The sequence below is a fragment of the Anabrus simplex genome, chromosome 1, assembly GCF_040414725.1.
Source record: "Anabrus simplex isolate iqAnaSimp1 chromosome 1, ASM4041472v1, whole genome shotgun sequence".
Classification (NCBI taxonomy): Eukaryota; Metazoa; Arthropoda; class Insecta; order Orthoptera; family Tettigoniidae; genus Anabrus; species Anabrus simplex.
The window spans coordinates 865,840,205-865,858,830 of NC_090265.1; the positions used below are offsets into that span (position 1 = coordinate 865,840,205).

Here is an 18,626-nt window from a genome sequence, read left to right on the forward strand (position 1 = left end):
ATTTGACCTTTCTCCACGCCGACGCCACACTCGTCTGCGGTGACTATCACTGACAGAACAGAAGCGTGACTCATCGGAGAACACGACGTTCCGCCATTCCCTCATCCAAGTCGCTCTAGCCCGGCACCATGCCAGGCGTGCACGTCTATGCTGTGGAGTCAATGGTAGTCTTCTGAGCGGACGCCGGGAGTGCAGGCCTCCTTCAACCAATCGACGGGAAATTGTTCTGGTCGATATTGGAACAGCCAGGGTGTCTTGCACATGCTGAAGAATGGCGGTTGACATGGCGTGCGGGGCTGCCACCGCTTGGCGGCGGATGCGCCGATCCTCGCGTGCTGACGTTACTCGGGCTGCGCCTGGACCCCTCGCACGTGCCACATGTCCCTGCGCCAACCATCTTCGCCACAGGCGCTGCACCGTGGACACATCCCTATGGGTATCGGCTGCGATTTGACGAAGCGACCAACCTGCCCTTCTTAGCCCGATCACCATACCTCTCGTAAAGTCGTCTGTCTGCTGGAAATGCCTCCGTTGACGGCGGCCTGGCATTCTTAGCTATACACGTGTCCTGTGGCACACGACAACACGTTCTACAATGACTGTCGGCTGAGAAATCACGGTACGAAGTGGGCCATTCGCCAACGCCGTGTCCCATTTATCGTTCGCTACGTGCGCAGCACAGCGGCGCATTTCACATCATGAGCATACCTCAGTGACGTCATTCTACCCTGCAATTGGCATAAAGTTCTGACCACTCCTTCTTGGTGTTGCATTTGCTCTGTCAGTCAGTGCATATGCCCTCTATGCAGACTGGGCTGAAAATTATCCGTAACATTTTTCTTTCTTGCTTTTCTATATCTTTTATGAGTGATTTATGCCAATGATTAAGATTTCCGATGCATATAATACTTCAGGTTTTATCACTGCACTAGCTGATGTACCCGTGCTTCGCTATGAAATTCTACATTGTATACAGAATTCTAGGTTATGTAGTGTACACATTGCGAGTAAGATTTTATTAAATTACCCTCGAAATGCGACGAGGAAGTCACCAAACATCTTTTCTTATCTGAAGACTGGGCTAGGGAATTTTCATTGTAATGGTAGGCCCGCTTGCCTAGCATCAGTCACAATCACGTTGGGGAGTTTTCATTATAATGGCAGACACTCACTCTCCACCTGCCTTTTTGCATCCTCAGAAAGACTGTTTTCATGGTTTTCCCAACTGAAATGAACATAGGCCATTACAATGACATCAGTAGGAATGTCATGATTAAAAGCAATGCTTTCATATGAAATACTCATCAAATGATAATCCACACATTTTCTAACTTTTAATGAACAGTACTACGCTGCCGATCTAACACTCTGAAGTTACAGAGCTGGAATGACCAAGCTGCAGACAGCCGTGATCCCTGATCGCTCTTCGTCTTTTTTTCGGGGGGTGGGGTCGAATAGTGGAGAGTCCAAGGCAAAAACTATGCCCTTTTACTAATCTGTTTCGTAGGAGGACCCGATGAGTAGGAAAATCTCAGTTCACTACACTGGCGACAGAAAATCTATCTGACTTGGAGGCAAATTTTCCTTCCAAGCCAGAGGAGAAACCCCCTCCTCACTGCTAATTTGGGATAAACTTAATTTAATACAACCTGTGACAATATAGTTTGGTGAATAGTCCTGTACTATCAACACAGATGAACAATGCACGACAGTGACCTTACTGTCCTTCGAAATATTCCCCTGCCATAACTATGCACTGCTGAGATCAGTGATACATGTCCTGGAAACTTTGCAAGAAGGCTTTCTTTGGGATGGTGTTCAAAAGCCTTGTCACATTTGCTTTGGATGTCACAGATATCGTCAAATCTCTTTCCTTTCAAAGTGAGTTTGAGTCGTGGGAATAGGCAGAAGTCTGGAGGATTGAGATCTGGCGAGTATGGGGGATGTTCAAGTTGCACCACCCCCTTTTTTGCCATGAACTGTTTTACAATATTGGCTGTGTGTGGGTGAGTGTTGTCATGGACAAAAAACTGTGAACCTTGTTATGCGTACTGGGGTCGTACCCTGTGTAGACATTTCATGAAATGGGTCAACCGGTACAGCATTCAATGTCATTCCGTCAGGTCGAAATTCCTTGTGGATAATGCCTTGACTATTGAATAAGGTGATGAGCATCGTTTTGATGCATGACTTTTTGGCTCTGACCTTTTTCCGACGAGGGGATTCCGGAGAACGCCATTCCGTGTTTTGCCGTTTCGTTTCAGGGTTGTACCTGAGACACCAGGTTTCATCCTCAGTGACAATACAGTTCAAGAAATTTGGTGTCGCATCCGCCGTTTCGACAAAATCCTGTGAAGCCACTAAACGTGCCTGCTTCTGATCGTCAGTCAAGTGGTGTGGTACTGGGCGAGTTGGCCGTGCGCGTAGAGGCGCGCGGCTGTGAGCTTGCATCCGGGAGATAGTAGGTTCGAATCCCACTATCGGCAGCCCTGAAGATGGTTTTCCATGGTTTCCCATTTTCACATCAGGCAAATGCTGGGGCTGTACCTTAATTAAGGCCACGGCCGCTTCCTTCCAACTCCTAGGCCTTTCCTATCCCATCGTCGCCATAAGACCTATCTGTGTCGGTGCGACGTAAAGCCCCTAGCAAAAAAAAAAAAAAAAAAGTGGTGTGGTACAAGACGAGAACACATTTTCCTCTTCCCTAACTTCTGGGTATCGATTTGTCGCATAGATTCACAGTTAATCTGCAGTTCATCCGCTATCATGCTCACAATTAATTGCCGATTGTTCATGATTAATGACCTCACCTTCTCAATGTTTTCGTCACTGACGGCGGTCGCCGGTCTTCCACTATGGGGGTTGTCAGAAACACTTTCCCAGCCTCCTTGAAAACGGGCGAACCACTCATACACACACTTCAAGGACAGTGCTTGATCTTCATAAACACGTACCAGCATCGCATATGTTTCTTTTGGTATCTTGCCAAGCTTAAAACAAAACTGTACATTGATCTTTTGGTCATTCATGTTCCTGTTTGTAGTTCAGAACCAACGCACTAAACACGCACTGTGTCAAGCAGGTCTTACATGGCACACACACGATGTTCAACTGAACAACATTGGGAGCAGGTGGTCAAAACCTGCTGCTACGCAAGTGCAGCGTTGTGTGTCACCAGTTTTGCCAGATCTACCGTTCTGACTTCATTCACCGAACTTTATTGTCACAGGTTGTAAAAGTGAAGAAGCTTTCCTTAAGAAAGAGATCTTTTCAGAGTTGATTTTTGAGTTATTTAATTTTGATTTGGAATAGGCGCCCACCTGGTGGCTATGATCGTTAAGGCGCTGAAGTCTAAACGCTCTGACAGCGAGGTTAGCCGGTTTGAGTCCCGTTGGTCGAAAAAAATTTCACTATCAGAATGTTGGTTGGCAGGGTAGGTGAGGTGGTGGTGTAGAATTTCTAATCACTAGATTGTGTGCCAAAAGCCTGGATTAAATTCCAAACCTCTCCACAGTGCTCATATGGAGTGAGGGCACATGACGCTGTTGATGGTGATTCGTCCGTTGGATGGGGACATTAAGCCTTGAGCAGACACCTTGGTGCTATTTGACAGGAGTAGGCTATGTGCCGGCACCGCGTTTCACCCTCTCCCTACTATCGTATATCACGCCATTCATTTCATCTCATTAACTCGTCTGATGAGGTTGACGTCAGGAAAGGCATCCAGTTATAAAACCCCGCCACGACAGATTCATCTCACCTCATACCCAACCCCGTAGGGAAACGGGACAAGGGTTGGACAAACAATTTGGAATAGGCATAAATTCTAATTCTAGACCAGGTCATACTACTACTGCTCTTTGGGAAAGCATTCTTTCTGTTTGTGAAATTGATAACTGGTTTGATAGATTGCAGTTTGGGTTTAGGAAAGGTTATTCCAATGAAGCTCGACTTGTAGGATTCCAGCAAGATATCCTGGATTCAGGAGGTCAAATGGACTGTATCACGATTGACCTATCTAAGGCATTTGATAGGGTAGATCATGGGAGACTACTGGCAAAAATGAGTGCAATTGGACTTGAATAAAGAGTGACCGAATGGGTGGCTATGTTTCTAGAAAATAGAACTCAGAGAATTAGAGTAGGCGAAGCTTTATCTGTCCCTGTAATAATAAAGAGGGGAATTCCTCAAGGCAGTATTATTGGATGTTTATGTTTTTTAAATATATATATATATATATATATATATATATATATATATATATATATATCAATGATGTGTGTAAAGAAGTAAAATTAAAGGCTTTTGCAGATGATGTTATTCTGTACAGAGTAATAAATAAGTTACAACATTGTGAGCAACCGCAAAATGACCTCGATAATGTTGTGAGATGGTCAGTAGGCAATGGTATGATGATAAGCGGGGTTAAAAGTCAGGTTATGAGTTTCACAAATAGGAAAAGTCCCCGTCATTTTTAATTACTGCGTTGATGGGGTAAAAGTTCCTTTTGGGGATTATTGTAAGTACCTAGGTCTTAATATAGGAAAGATCTTCATTGGAGTAATCACATAAATTTGATTGTAAATAAACGGTACAGATCTCTGCACATGGTTATAAGGGTATTTAGGGGTTGTAGTAGAGATGTAAAGGAGAGGGCATATAAGTCTCTGGTAAGACCCCAACTAGAGTATGGTTCTAGTGTATGGGCCCCTCACCAGGATTACTTGATTCAAGAACTGGAAAAAATCCAAAGAAAAGAAGCTCGATTTGTTCTGGGAAGATGTGGGTGAAAGGAGACAAGCTGCTTGACTAAGTGGTATGTTACACGTTATAATTCTCATATTTGGTCCGTATTGAAACATACGTAAAGAAAAAGAATGTTACAAGTGTTCTAATTTCCACCTATTCAATTGTTTGTTCCCAGGAATTTTCTCTTTAGCTTTCTTAATTATCTTCTCTTTGAATTCTCCCCAGGTCGTTGCTGTCTCCTCTTCCCATTCCTCTTTCATTCCTGATGATTGTAGTTTTGTCATATCAAAATTTGGTATCCATGGAGTCTTCTCCTTTATTCTCTTTGGTATCAGTTTGATTTTGATTCTCTTGAGGTAGTGATCGGAGTCAATGTTTGCTCCCTTTCTCACTTGAATGTTCATGATTTCTCTGTGGTTTTTGTGTGTTACTGCTTCATGATCAGTCTGGTATTCTCCTAAGGATGTTACTGGTGAATGCCAGGGACCTATTCCACGAAAGTATGGTCTTGTACATTACAAGTTTCTAGTGTGGGTTCTTGTAATGTATGGGGTAGTACATTTCTGTTCCACAAAAGATTGATAGTCTCTTGTATATTACTAATGAATTGTTGCAAGTTTTACAAGTGACAAACGTACTATGTCATAGCATGAATCAGCTGTTTATCTTCATATTCCATTTGTTGAATTAGGTTATGCTTGCCTCATTTATCTTAATATCATATTTTAAGTTAAGTTATGTAGCAAAGATTCAAAGAACTCTAATATTTCTGTGAATTTCTCAATGCTACAATGTTATTTTTCAGCTTATTTCTTTGGATAGGAAATTACTCCATTATTATCACCCATTCTGTTCTTCCGCGATCCTCGCATATGTTCCACGATAGTCTGACATACCCACCTTGGTCTGTCATTTGGAATCAGATGCCGCTACTAACGACATTTGGCCGCCAAACTTAATTATTACAAAATTGCACACTCTGCATGAATTATTGAAATGGTGTCAAGGAAAGGAAGTTATTCATTTTGAAGGAAATAGAAACAAGGAAAGATATTCATTTTGGTACATTTAGCGAGAGTCTGAAAAAACAAGACAAAATAAATGGTTGGATGGAAATATTTGATTTGGAAAAGCTCATGGAGCTTTTGAGGGGAAAAGTTGGATTAATGATTAGAATTACTGTACTTGGAATTAATGACTCCAGGAATGTCCTTCTTGGAACATGTTTGTTCAGTATTTTCAGGTCAACAAACAATTTGAGGAAATTTTATATCATTTATTGCAGCTACCACAGAATGTATTGACCTACAGACCGAAGATTTTGCCATTCCATGCATATGTGCAATACCATGGTACTGACCACCATTTCATAGCCAAAGCAGTGTTGTTAGTAGGCCTAACTGTTGTTTAGCAGAGAGAGATTTATTTCTGTTCGTAGGATGTTTCAACCTATACCCAATATCCATCAAAAGTTCAGAATAAAGCTTTTCGCAGATGATGTTATTCTGTACCGAGTAATAAATAAGTTACAAGATTGTGAGCAACTGCAAAATGACCTCGATAATGTTGTGAGATGGACGGTAGACAATGGTATGTTGATAAATGGGGATAAATGTCAGGCTGTGAGTTTCACAAATAGGAAAAGTCCTCTCAGTTTTAATTACTGCATTGATGGGGTGAAAGTTCCCTTTGGGGATCATTGTAAATACCTAGGTATTAATATAAGGAAAGATCTTCATTGGGGTAATCACATAAATGGAATTGTAAATAAAGGGTACAGATCTCTGCACATGGTTATGAGAGTATTTTGGGGTTTGTAGTAAGGATGTAAAGGAGAGAGCTTATTTGTCTCTGGTGAGACCCCAACTAGAGTATGGTTCCAGTGTATGGGACCCTTACCAGGATTACTTGATTCAGGAACTGGAAAAAATCCAAAGAAAAGCAGCTTGACTTTTTCTGGGCGATTTCCGACAAAAGAGTAGCGTTACAAAAATGTTGCAAAGTTTGGGCTGGGAAGACTTGGGAGAAAGAAGACGAGCTGCTCGACTAAGTGGTATGTTCCGAGCTGTCAGTGGATAGTTGGCGTGGGAGGACATCAGTAGACGAATAAGTTTGAGTGGTGTCTTTAAAAGTAGGAAAGATCACAATATGAAGATAAAGTTGGAATTCAGGAGGACAAATTGGGGCAAATATTCATTTACAGGAAGGGGAGTTAGGGATTGGAATAACTTACCAAGGGAGATGTTCAATAAATTTCCAATTTCTTTGCAATCATTTAAGGAAAGGCTAGGAAAACAACAGTAGGGAATCTGCCACCTGGGCGACTGCCCTAAATGCAGATCAGTAGTGATTGATTGATTGACAGACAGACAGACAGACAGACAGACAGACAGACAGACAGACAGACAGACAGACAGACAGACAGACAGACAGACAGACAGACAGACAGACAGACAGACAGACAGATAGACAGACAGACAGACAGATAGATAGATAGATAGATAGATAGATAGATAGATAGATAGATAGATAGATAGATAGATAGATGGATGGATGGATGGATAGATATCACTTGTATTGTGTTTAACCTAAAACGCTCATTGTATTCAAACAGTGTTGAACTGGAAGTTTATTCTTTCCCTATACAGACGGTAGTTTTCATTTTCATTACCATCACTATCACTACTGCTAGACCACATATTTATCAAAATGTATCTGAAATAAGTATATTTAAATAGCACTAGTATATTTATATATTATTGTCCTTTCACCGGTAGAGAATACTTCCCAATTCACTAGTAAGTTACAAGTACTAGTACTTTTGTGGAACATACCTATAAAAATTCACTGGTAATTTGTAAGTATGGAGTAGTAAAGTATAACTGTAGAAAATTATTTTGTGGAACAGAAACTCGGGTATTTGTACTAGTTACTAGAGAATTTACTTGTAATGTACAAAACCATACTTTTTTTTTTGCTAGGGGCTTTACGTCGCACCGACACAGATAGGTCTTATGGCGACGATGGGATGGGAAAGGCCTAGGAGTTGGAAGGAAGCGGCCGTGGCCTTAATTAAGGTACAGCCCCAGCAGACCATACTTTTGTGGAATAGGCCCCCTGGTCTTAGGTTTACCGATATCCTTCTTGAAGTGCTTCGACATTATCTATTGTACTGATAACACAACTCCACCAGTCTCTGACCATTCTTGTTAGTGAATTAATGTCCGGGGTAATGCCGTATTGTTCCTCTGTCTAATTGTGCATTGACGTCGCTCAGTAGAAATTTTACATCTCCTTTAGGGGTTTTTCTCATTGTTTTCTCAAGTTGTTCCCAGTACTGTTTGACTCCTTCTTTGTCTCTCTTGTTATCTTCATTTACTGGTGTGTGTGTGTGTGTGTGTGCGTGTACGTGCGTGCGTGCGTGCGTGCGTGCGTGTGTGTGCGTGTGTGTGTGTGTGTGTGTGTGTGTGTGTGTGTGGTCCCAGGAACGGTGTTCCTTTACCTACTTTCCTTTCTGTTTTGCTCTTGAATAACCTGTAGTTATGATAAATGTAAGAAATTTATTTCTCTTCCACCTATTCAATACAACTCAATATGTTAAAGTTAGAGTTAAATCCTCATTAGAATAAGAATTGGTACATGTTTCGCCCTTTCCTATGGGGATCATTAGCCATATCATTACCTCAAACCATATCAGGTACCTGATTAAAATTGATCTAAAATCTACTACAAATTCGAATACATTAAAAACTTCACTTTAAAAAAGCCATCATTATATGAGTAACTTGATTTAGGTACAAGTGAAAATTAACAATATTGATGGCCTTGAGCCATGGCCAATGTTGAATATGAATGAAAGTTTAAAAATATTGTTACAAAATGATGAAAGTGAGTATAGAGCAATACAAATGATTATATACAAACTAATATGGAAATGCATTTTCATTACTTGTAACCTGTAGTTGCCAAAGTCTATCGTATTTTCATCTGTCATGCGCGTCTCTTGGATTCCTAGTATCTGAATCTTATGTTTGTCTAGCATCTTTTCCAACTGTAGTAATTTCCCTGCTCTGATTAGTGTATTGATATTCAATGTCCCTATGTACGTCTTTGTCTTGGTGGGAAGTTTGCCAGAGGTCTCCGACTCCCTCTGTTCTCGTGGTTGGCCGGACTCCCCAGAATCCGATAGTCTGGTTGTGATGCTACCTTGAACACCGGTGGATTGGTTACCACCTGGGGTATCAAAGTTATTCCTCTCACGATCCATGTCTACACTTGTTGACACTTGTGGGTCTGGCTCTTGCTGTGTGGTTAAAACTGGAGTGCTTAGTTCCAGAGCTTTGTTTACAGCCGCACCAACTAGGTGAACAGACAGTGACTCCCTACCGCTCGCTCTGAGTACAGACGCAGAAAGATTTGCTTCATTCAGTTCTTCCATTCTCTCCGCCATTGGGAAATGGAACTCCTCTTTCGCCTTCGAGACCGTTGACTGTACTACCCCACAGTATTGGGTATAATAACAATAATAAATTATGCAAACTCTGTGTCCTAGGCAACGCCGTGAGGAACATACATTGTGCCTGTCTTCTTCATGGTTTCCATGACAGTCTCGACAAATCGATCAATATGGTTGACGCTTAGGGCAAAGATTATAAACGTGATATCAAGTGGCTTTCTTTGGAGTGTTATCCATGAATCAGGTTTAGGCTAAAACAAAATGGCTGCCACTTATGACACAAAAGTGATGCAATATTTGTGTCTAAAATCACTATTAAACGATCATATACTTACAAGATAACACTAACACGCCATCAGTATATATTATATTGTCATGAACACTGCAGGAAACCATAAATGAAGTATTGTTTTTTCTTATAGATGTAAATAATGTGCACCTAAACTACACATGATCTTAACTTATTGCGGACATTATTATTATTATTATTATTATTATTATTATTATTATTATTATTATTATTATTATTATTATTATTATTATTATTATTATTACAGAATTATCCGTGGTAGTTAGAGGTGAAAGAAGGTGCTGGGTGGAATAGGTCTCAACAACGAAATTAAAATTAATTTAAAATTTAACAAAGGTTATATTTTCTTTTCAAGATCAAGAAATAACAAGTATAACAGGAACTCAGTTGTATATCAACAAGTTAAGAATGTACAATTACAGTTTATTAATGGATTTTGGGCTTCGAGCCCCAGATTCACAATCCCTGAGCAATGAGCCCAACTTTACTTATACACAAGGTTTGACAAAGGGGCAGAAAACCTCAATCATGCCCAGGAGCACTTGCTCCCAATTACCCAGTAAAGCCTCCTCGAGGCACACAGAAAATCTACTATTAAGAAAGAGCAAACCCGCTCTCAAAGTTCAAGCCCATCAAAAGGCCACACCAAACTCCACTTTCAAGCTGCCCTCCAGGCACATAAGAACAGGGGTAAAATACCCAACCTACTGAGGCCTATTCAGTAAAGAAACAGGACAATTACATGGCCCCAAAATACCAACCTGAGTGGAGGCGTAACTTGCACTTCTAATACACTTTTTTTTAAACCTATTTGGCTCTTAGGCCGCTTATGCAAGGGCTAATCCCATACTACGGAGGTGACACGATAGGAAAACTTTATTACCTTACAAAAAGAAGGGAAACTGTTATGAAAACGTAGTCACCTCAAAACACTATGAGTGGAAGCTCGAGAGGGATAGGCACTCTCTATCCCAATTTGTAGTTAAAGAGATAGAATTTTATACCAAGTGTCTTTTACATTTTAAAGGAAAGTTACATGATAAAAGTTTCGAACCTGCCCCGAGGGTTAAACTGCTGAGCTAGCGAGTAAAGAAGTTATTAAAAGGCCATTACCTTATGGAAGAACTGCTGCCCGAAGGAAGAGGCGCTTCCTGCCCCCTGCTACATAATCACACTAGGAAAGATGTTACTGAAGTGGCCCGGAGACCAGAAAATCAGCAGTTTAAATACCCTCGTGGAACATTCGAGACCTTTCAAGAATGAGAACCCACACCCCCCTCAATTTTATTGGCTAGGATCAAGCAACATATCCATATCAGAGAAGACATACGTTATTGGTCAAAAATTAATTAGGGAAATTCGGGATTGGCTAAATTCAAAACAAGCGGAAAGAGAAGGGTTATACTGCCAACCCAAAAAATGACTGAAAGAAATTTAACAGAGAACAAACTTATGAACAAAAAATTTCTCAAAAAAACAGTTCCTTCACTTCGCACCAGGGTGCACAATTGTAGTTCTTCAGTAGTGCCATCTAGAAGAGAATGTTCACACTTCTCACTACAGAGAAAACAAATATAAATCGAAAAAGACACAGTTCAGAACTCTTCAAAATTTACAATAGCGACATCTTCTGAGAAACTTTAGAATTAACATGGTTGTTGAAGTTCAGGCTTCCTCCAGTAGACGAGTTTCAACTGGCACAATGTTTGAATTAGCGGCGCGGAGGTGTACCGCCCGGTACAATTATTATTATTATTATTATTATTATTATTATTATTATTATTATTATTATTATTATTATTATTATTATTATTATTATTATTATTATTATTATTATTATTATTATTATTATTTTATTCCCCACTAATTACTTTTATGGTTTTTGGAGTTACCAGGCCAGACTTGATAATATTCAAAAGCATATGAGCCTGACGGTAAGTTAACTATTCTGAGTTACCTAATTTATGTTTTCATTTTTTTTTAAATTTAAAAGTAAACTACCATTTCTGCTGTAGGTTAGAAGTTTCCTCGAAGACCAAGGAATTTCTACCCTCACATAGCCAGGAAACAGTCCAGATCTCAAGCCCATTGAGAACTGCTGGATAGTGATTGCCAATGCTGTGGCACAGAAAAAAACAAGAAATTAAAAAAAGCTGACAGAAGCCATCCATAGAATATGATTCCATGAATTTTCAGCCGACCAAATCATGAATTTAGTACTTATGGTGCCCAGGTGTGTGATGCCATGATAAAAGGAAGGGGTGGCAACACAAAATATTAATCCAGCCATATTAACAATGAATAAGACTTATTTGAAGTGCGTGAAAAACTCTCTGATTAATTAAAACAGCTTCTACTTTAAAATAATATAATAGTCAATATTTTGTAAAATGTAATGTTTTTTGCTGTTATATTGTGAACACTTACTTTAAGCTAATTTCTATCAGAAATATATGTAGTATGTATCACATATTCACAGTTAGACATGAAATGACTCAGGGTATACTTGTATAGGGTACTGAAATACTATTAAATTTTCAAACATAGGCATATTAAGACTGCATATTAGTCCAGTCATTAGATAGTTTAAAACAAATTGTGGGGTAGTTATGATATTTTTCTCCTTATGTTTCTTGGCTGATTATGAATCTGAGATTTGCTAGTAAAATTATTTCCCAGAATTTGAGTTATAGCCAAAAAACACAAAAAAATATTTTCCACCTGGGTTTTTGCTTATAACTCGAAAACTATCAATTTGGGTAAAATAATACTCTAAAATAATTTGCACAAAATTTCGTATAATTTTTGTTCTTACCATATTTTTAACCATGCATACCATTTAGGCACAAATGCGGGTTAAAGTTACGGTATTATTTTGGCACTCAAGTTCAAGCACCAAGCATGTGTGTTGAAGGTCGTAGGGGTTTCATGTGGAGGTATCTGTTGTCCCACAATCCTCCATTCTCTATTCCCCTTACACCATTATACCATCTGACATCCTCTCCTGTCTTTTCACAACACACACCGAAGGCTATTACTAGTTCTCTCTCCCCGTAGTAGAACCAGTTGTGTTTTGAAGGGAGTTCGGAGGTGTTCCTGTCTACTCTCGCTCATACGTAACATGTAGAATCTATGAATTTAACCATTATTCAAGTTAGCTAGTCACTATGTGAAGAAAATGAGAAAAAAATAAAATAAAAAATTAATGAGCATCGAACCCACAGGCTTACAGAGATATTCATGTCCAAACTTGAAACATCGATACACTGTTGCCTTACAGGTAAGCTTTGAATTCAATATTTTGAAATGGTTACCCTTGTAAAACAATTTATTGAATCAGAATGGGAAATTGGAAGCTCCACCTTCAAACAGCTGCTTAAATGTTACTGTATTTCCATGCTAATGGCCAGTTTTCATACGCTAAGTGTGGCCATTTATATTTGCAAAATATGGATGATTTGAGTAGTACAATGCCTGCAGAAGAATATGAAAAATTTACAATCCAAGGTTATTTCACTATTTGGCAGACAGGCAAGGTCTGGTCTGGTATGTGGAGTGATATGACTAGAATATATAATGTATTGTATTGAAAAGGTGGATAACATATCGCTCAACAAGTTGAATTACTAGCAAGATACCCGTGATTCGCTATGGCTTTAAAATTATTATTATTCAAAGTTTTACATTTTGGAGAGTCCACTGACAGCTGAGCCTGTAAAATATGTCCTCAGTTTGTACGTCAAATGGTTTTGGGGGAAAGGTTATTTATTTTATAATCTACCACTCACTTGAACCTCGTGCGGAAGAGTTTGAATGTTTTAAACCATATCTGATTTAACATGTAGGACTTAAATGCGACCAACATGTGAAATTTTGATTTTGTTAGTCAAACACTAATGGAGGAATGAATACTATTTTAAGGGGTGAATGATTTGAAATATTTATTTAAATCTAGGATATGGAAGACAAAAAACCACACCCCACAGCACTTAACGCCCTTGAAAGGGCTTTGGCCTGCCCAGCGACCGCTGCTCAGCCTGAAGGCCTGCAGATTACTAGGGGCCATGTGGTCAGCACGACGCATCCTCTTGGCCCTTATTCTGGGCTTTCGAGACCGGGGCTGCCATCTCACCGTCAGATAGCTCCTCATTTCTAATCACGTATGCTGAGTGGACCTCGAACCAGCCCTCAGGTCGAGAGAAAAATCCCTGACCTGGCCAGGAATCAAACCCGGGGCCTCCAGGCGAGAGGCAGGCACACTACCCCTACACCATGGATATAGAAGACAACCCTTCATAAAAAAAAAAAAAAAAGGTATGTTCGTGCCTGAAACGGTTTCAGAAGAATGGATATTATGCTTTTGAGTCAACTACCATCTAGACCTCTTAGGGGAGAAATGTTTTGAAGTATAAAGTATTTTACACATAGGACATAAAAAAAGACCCTTCTCGTAAAATTACAACTTTGTACGCCAAACGGTTTTGGAGAGATGAATAATTTAGTGTACGGAGATAACCTCATTTGACACTTTAGCGGTGGAACGTTTAAAAATATTTCCTATTTCACACCTAGGATTTAAAATATATACCGCTATTTGGAATTTGGTCTTTGTACGTAAAACTGTTTCAGAGGAAGGAATTAATATATTTGTTTTTGGATCTTAACCCCCTTTTAACTCTCTGAGGGATTAAATTTGTTTCATACCTGCTGTTATTTAACACCTAGGATATCATTTGACATTTCAACTTCGTAATTCAAACGGTTTCATATAAACGTGTATTTTTTTCATCATTCCTAATCCCCCAGTCAAAACGCCGTAGCGGTATATTGTTTTAAGTCCACTTCTAATTTGTAACCTCATAAAAAATTCAACTCCTTTTACATCCCCTTAAGTTGATTCCCTCACCCCAACAAAAAATGCGTGTTCCTTTATTTTTAAAGGAGATTTCAAATACCAATGTTCACGTCCATAACATCCTTCATTTTGGATATAAGTATCCTCATACAAAGAATTAAACTCAAATTTACCCAGCCATAATTGGATTTTCCTCAAACAAAAGAATGCGTGTTTCTTTATTTTTAAAGAAGATTCCAAATATACATTTTCATGTCTGTAACATCTTCAGTTTTTGAGAAATAAGTATCATCATAAAAATAATTCAACCCCTTTTCAGTCCTTTTTATGCCCGCTTTAAATGGATTTTCCAAATGAATTCAACTAAGTTCACTTCTCTTCACCCACCCCATTCCCTTAAGTGGATTTTCTAAAACCAAAAGAATACATGTTTCTTTTTTTTTAAAAGGAGATTCCAATTGCAAATTTTCATGTCCGTGTCATCTTCAGTTTTTGAGATATATGTATTCTCCTAAAAAATAATTCACCCCTTTTACAGCCCTTTTTCCAACCCCCAACCCTTTGGTGTTTTTCCAAAACAAAAAATATGTGTTAATTCATTTTTAAAAGAGACTAAAAATACCAATATTTATGTCTGTAATATGTGGTATTTTTTATTTTTTTTAAATACTGTAGATATGCTCATTTTTTAAATTTACCCCCTTTAACACTTCCCCTTAAGTGTATTTTCAAAAACAAATTATGTGTGTTCCTTTGCTTTTACAGGAGATCCAAATACCAATTTTCACATCTGTAACATCTTCGTTATTTGATACATAAGTATTTTCATAAAAATAATTCAACACTTTCTTCAGTTCTCTTCACCCACCCCACCCCCTTAAGTGGACTTTCCGAAAACAAAAGAATACTTGTTTCTTTATTTTTAAAGAAGATTACAAATACAAATTTTCATGCCTGTAACGTCTTCAGTTTTTGAGATATAAGTATCCTCATAAAAAGAGTTCAACTCACTTTTCAGTCCTTTTTACAACCCCCTTAAGTGAATTTTCCGAAGAAAAAAAAGTGTTTGTTTATTTTTAAAGGAGATTCCAAATACCAATTTTTACACCTGTAATATCTTCAGTTTTGGAATACCAGTATCCTAATAAAAATAATTAAACCCCTTTTTCAATCATTTTAACCCCCTTAAGTGTTTTTTCCTCCCAGAAAAGTGTTTCTTTATTTTTAAAGGAGATTCCAAATACCAATTTTCATGTCTGTGATATCTTCAGTTTTGGAGATACCAGCATCCCAATAAAAATAATTCAACCCCCTTTCAGTCATTTTACCCCCCCCCCCCCACCCCTTAAGTGTCTTTCCCAAAAACAAAAAATACGTGTTACTTTATTTTTAAAAGAGATTAGAAATACCAATTTTCACTTCTATAAGATGTTAAGTTTTTGAGACATAATATAGATTGCACATTTTAAAAATTCACCCCCTTTAACACTTCCCCTTAAGTGGATTTTCAGAAAACAAATTATGCATACTTTTACAGGAGATTCCAAATACCAGTTTTCATGTTTTTAACATGTTATGTTTTTGAGATATATCATAGATATACTCATTTTAAAAATTCACCCCCTTTGTGTCTCCTGTTTATCCCCTCTTATGAAGATTTTCTGAAAACAAAAAATATGTGTTTCTTTATTTTTAAAGATTTTAAATATCAATTTTCAACACTGTAATATCTTCAGTTTTTGAGAAATAATTATCCTCATAAAAGGTACTCAACCCCTTTTTCACCTTTTTTCACACCCCTTCAGGGGATTTTTAGAACAAACAAATACGTGTTTCCTTATTTTTAAAGAAGATCACAAATATCAATTTTTGCGCCTTTAAACTGTTAAGTATTTGAGATACAGATACACTTATTTTTAAAATTCACCCCCTTTTCACCCCCTTAGCAAAGGAATATCCAATAATCCTCCCTTAGTGAGCACCTACAATGTAATATAAATGTATCCTCAAAATTTCTTTATGTCCAGTAGTTTTGGCTCACCTATGATGAATCAGTCAGTCAGTCAGGACATGTTATTTTATATATAGAGATAATATAAACAAGATAAAATTTTGGCTAAACTTGCATATTGATGTAGATTTAATTATATAACTGCCTAATCCGACAGTTATAAAAGCTAAACATGGGAGCACATTGTATCAGCTGTCATACTGTAATGAGATCTTTCATTTTTAACAATATGAAACCCTGATGAATAGGCAAAGTATAACGCCTGTCCTGAGAACTGACTGTAAGAAGTTTGCTATTTGGAAGTAGAGGTAGTGTGATAAAATTTACATGGGATATCCTGAAAATCTTGAAAATTCAGCATAATATACCAGTGAAAATTGTAATAGGCATAATGAACTTACTCAGCATTCTCCACTACCATCTTTAACTACTGACGTCTCCTCTCTGATATCAGTGTCAGAACAGGTGAAATGATGTCTTTATGAATAAATAAAAAATTCAAATATCTTAGAAATTACTTGAGAATTTGATCAATTCTATTGTATATAGCATCTCTCTCCACGACCATACCTATGTATTTAAACTGACTTATCTATGCTTCCTTGATTAATTCTGTTCATTACCTAGGGTACACATAAATATGTCATCACGTCTATCTCAAAAACGCTCTACTGTGTCGCGTCTCCTAACAGTAGAAGATGTGAAAGCATATTGGGAACGGTTCCGAAAGATCTTCTCTCCACAACGTGAGAAGGTATGGGACAGCTTCATGTTGGGGTTGCAGAAATACCATTCTATACTTGAAGGTAAGGAATGCCCCTGTATATTTATGAACTCTTAATTTTTATGAGAAAAGTTCCCTTAGAAAGGATCTGAATTTCTTGCAGAACGTCACAAGTTAAATTTAGAGACTGAGCGGCTACGTATACAAAATGCTGAACTTCGTAGACTTTTATACAAGTATCTACTTTCCAATGTAAGTACTAAATAAATGTTACTGTATAGTACATTCAGTACTTCAAAATTACTTCACCTGTCCACATTGATAGCCAAAAATAGATTGGTATGTATGAAAAAATACAGTTGACATTTATATGTACATTGCAATTTACAATTTTGCTTTATGTCACACCAACACAGATAGGTCTTATGGGATAGAAAAGATATGGGAGTGGGAAGGAGGCAGCTGTGGCCTTAATTAATTTCCAACCCTACCATTTGCCTGGTGTGAAAGTGAGAAATCATAGGAAACCATCTTCAGGGCTGCCAACAGTGGGGTTCAAACCTACTATCTCCCAAATGCAAGCTCACAGCTGTGCGCCCCTAACCAAACGGCCAACTCACTCAGTAGATGTAAATTGGTTTTTAAAGTTGAATTGCCTTACTTTAGATAAAGGGCGGGGAGGAATTTTAGGAAATCTTGTGTGAGTAACAAAATGGATGGTGAAAACATCCAGGGTGTTAAAATAGAATTGACATCCAGCCAGGATCAACTTGAAAGTAAGATTATGAGTGAACCCAAATCTAACCAGGACTAATTAAAGTCAGAATTAAGTGAACTAAAATTAAGTCAGGATGAAGTCAAGCATGAACTGAAATCAGAGTTAAGTGAACTGAGAGATGGACAACCAAAGTTACAACAGGGACAGATTAAGTTTGAATAAGTAGTGCACATTCTTGAAACAATGTTAAAGGGTGGTATTATGCAGGTCATTAATGAATTGGCTAGAAAAACAGTTCAGAGAAATACCACAGGGTGTAGAGACAAGAGTTTGAGACCCAAGGGAGGAGTGTCCTGCACTCAAGAATGACAGATATAGAGACTCATACCAAGTCCACCAGCAGCAATGGCGGCTCCAGCGTCGCAAAAGTAAAACCCCAACGCTGTGATGGGACCACATTCTGGAGGATGTTTTGGATCCAGTTCAAGATCGTCCATGGGCACAACAGTTGGACATCGGAGGAGACGGCCATTCATCTGATTGGCGGGCTACATGGACAAGCAGCGGAGGTATTACACAGCCTCCGACCAGATATCACCTATGGGAACACGTGACAGGTGATACTGTGACCACCATCCGGCAGCTGCCTACTGAGTCCAGCCAATGAAGAGGACCTAGTACGCCAACAAGACACTACAGGAATTCATTGCTGAGATCGAACAGCTAGCTCACAAGGCTCTAGACGGTCTGTCTCAGGATCACATCCTGCTCAAGGCAGCCTGTACCTTCTCTGAAGAGACCCA

The 18,626-nt window shown here is 38.6% G+C and overlaps 1 protein-coding gene across 1 annotated transcript in view; it reads left to right on the plus strand.

The window, feature by feature from the left end:
• Window positions 1-18,626, plus strand: part of LOC136857307 (dynein regulatory complex protein 1) — a 256,632-nt gene that overhangs the window by 201,291 nt on the left and 36,715 nt on the right. The window contains exons 16-17 of the mRNA XM_067135886.2: window positions 17,009-17,187; window positions 17,269-17,357. Of these exons, the coding sequence (XP_066991987.2) occupies window positions 17,009-17,187; window positions 17,269-17,357 (268 nt within the window). The remainder of the gene's footprint in view (window positions 1-17,008; window positions 17,188-17,268; window positions 17,358-18,626) is intronic.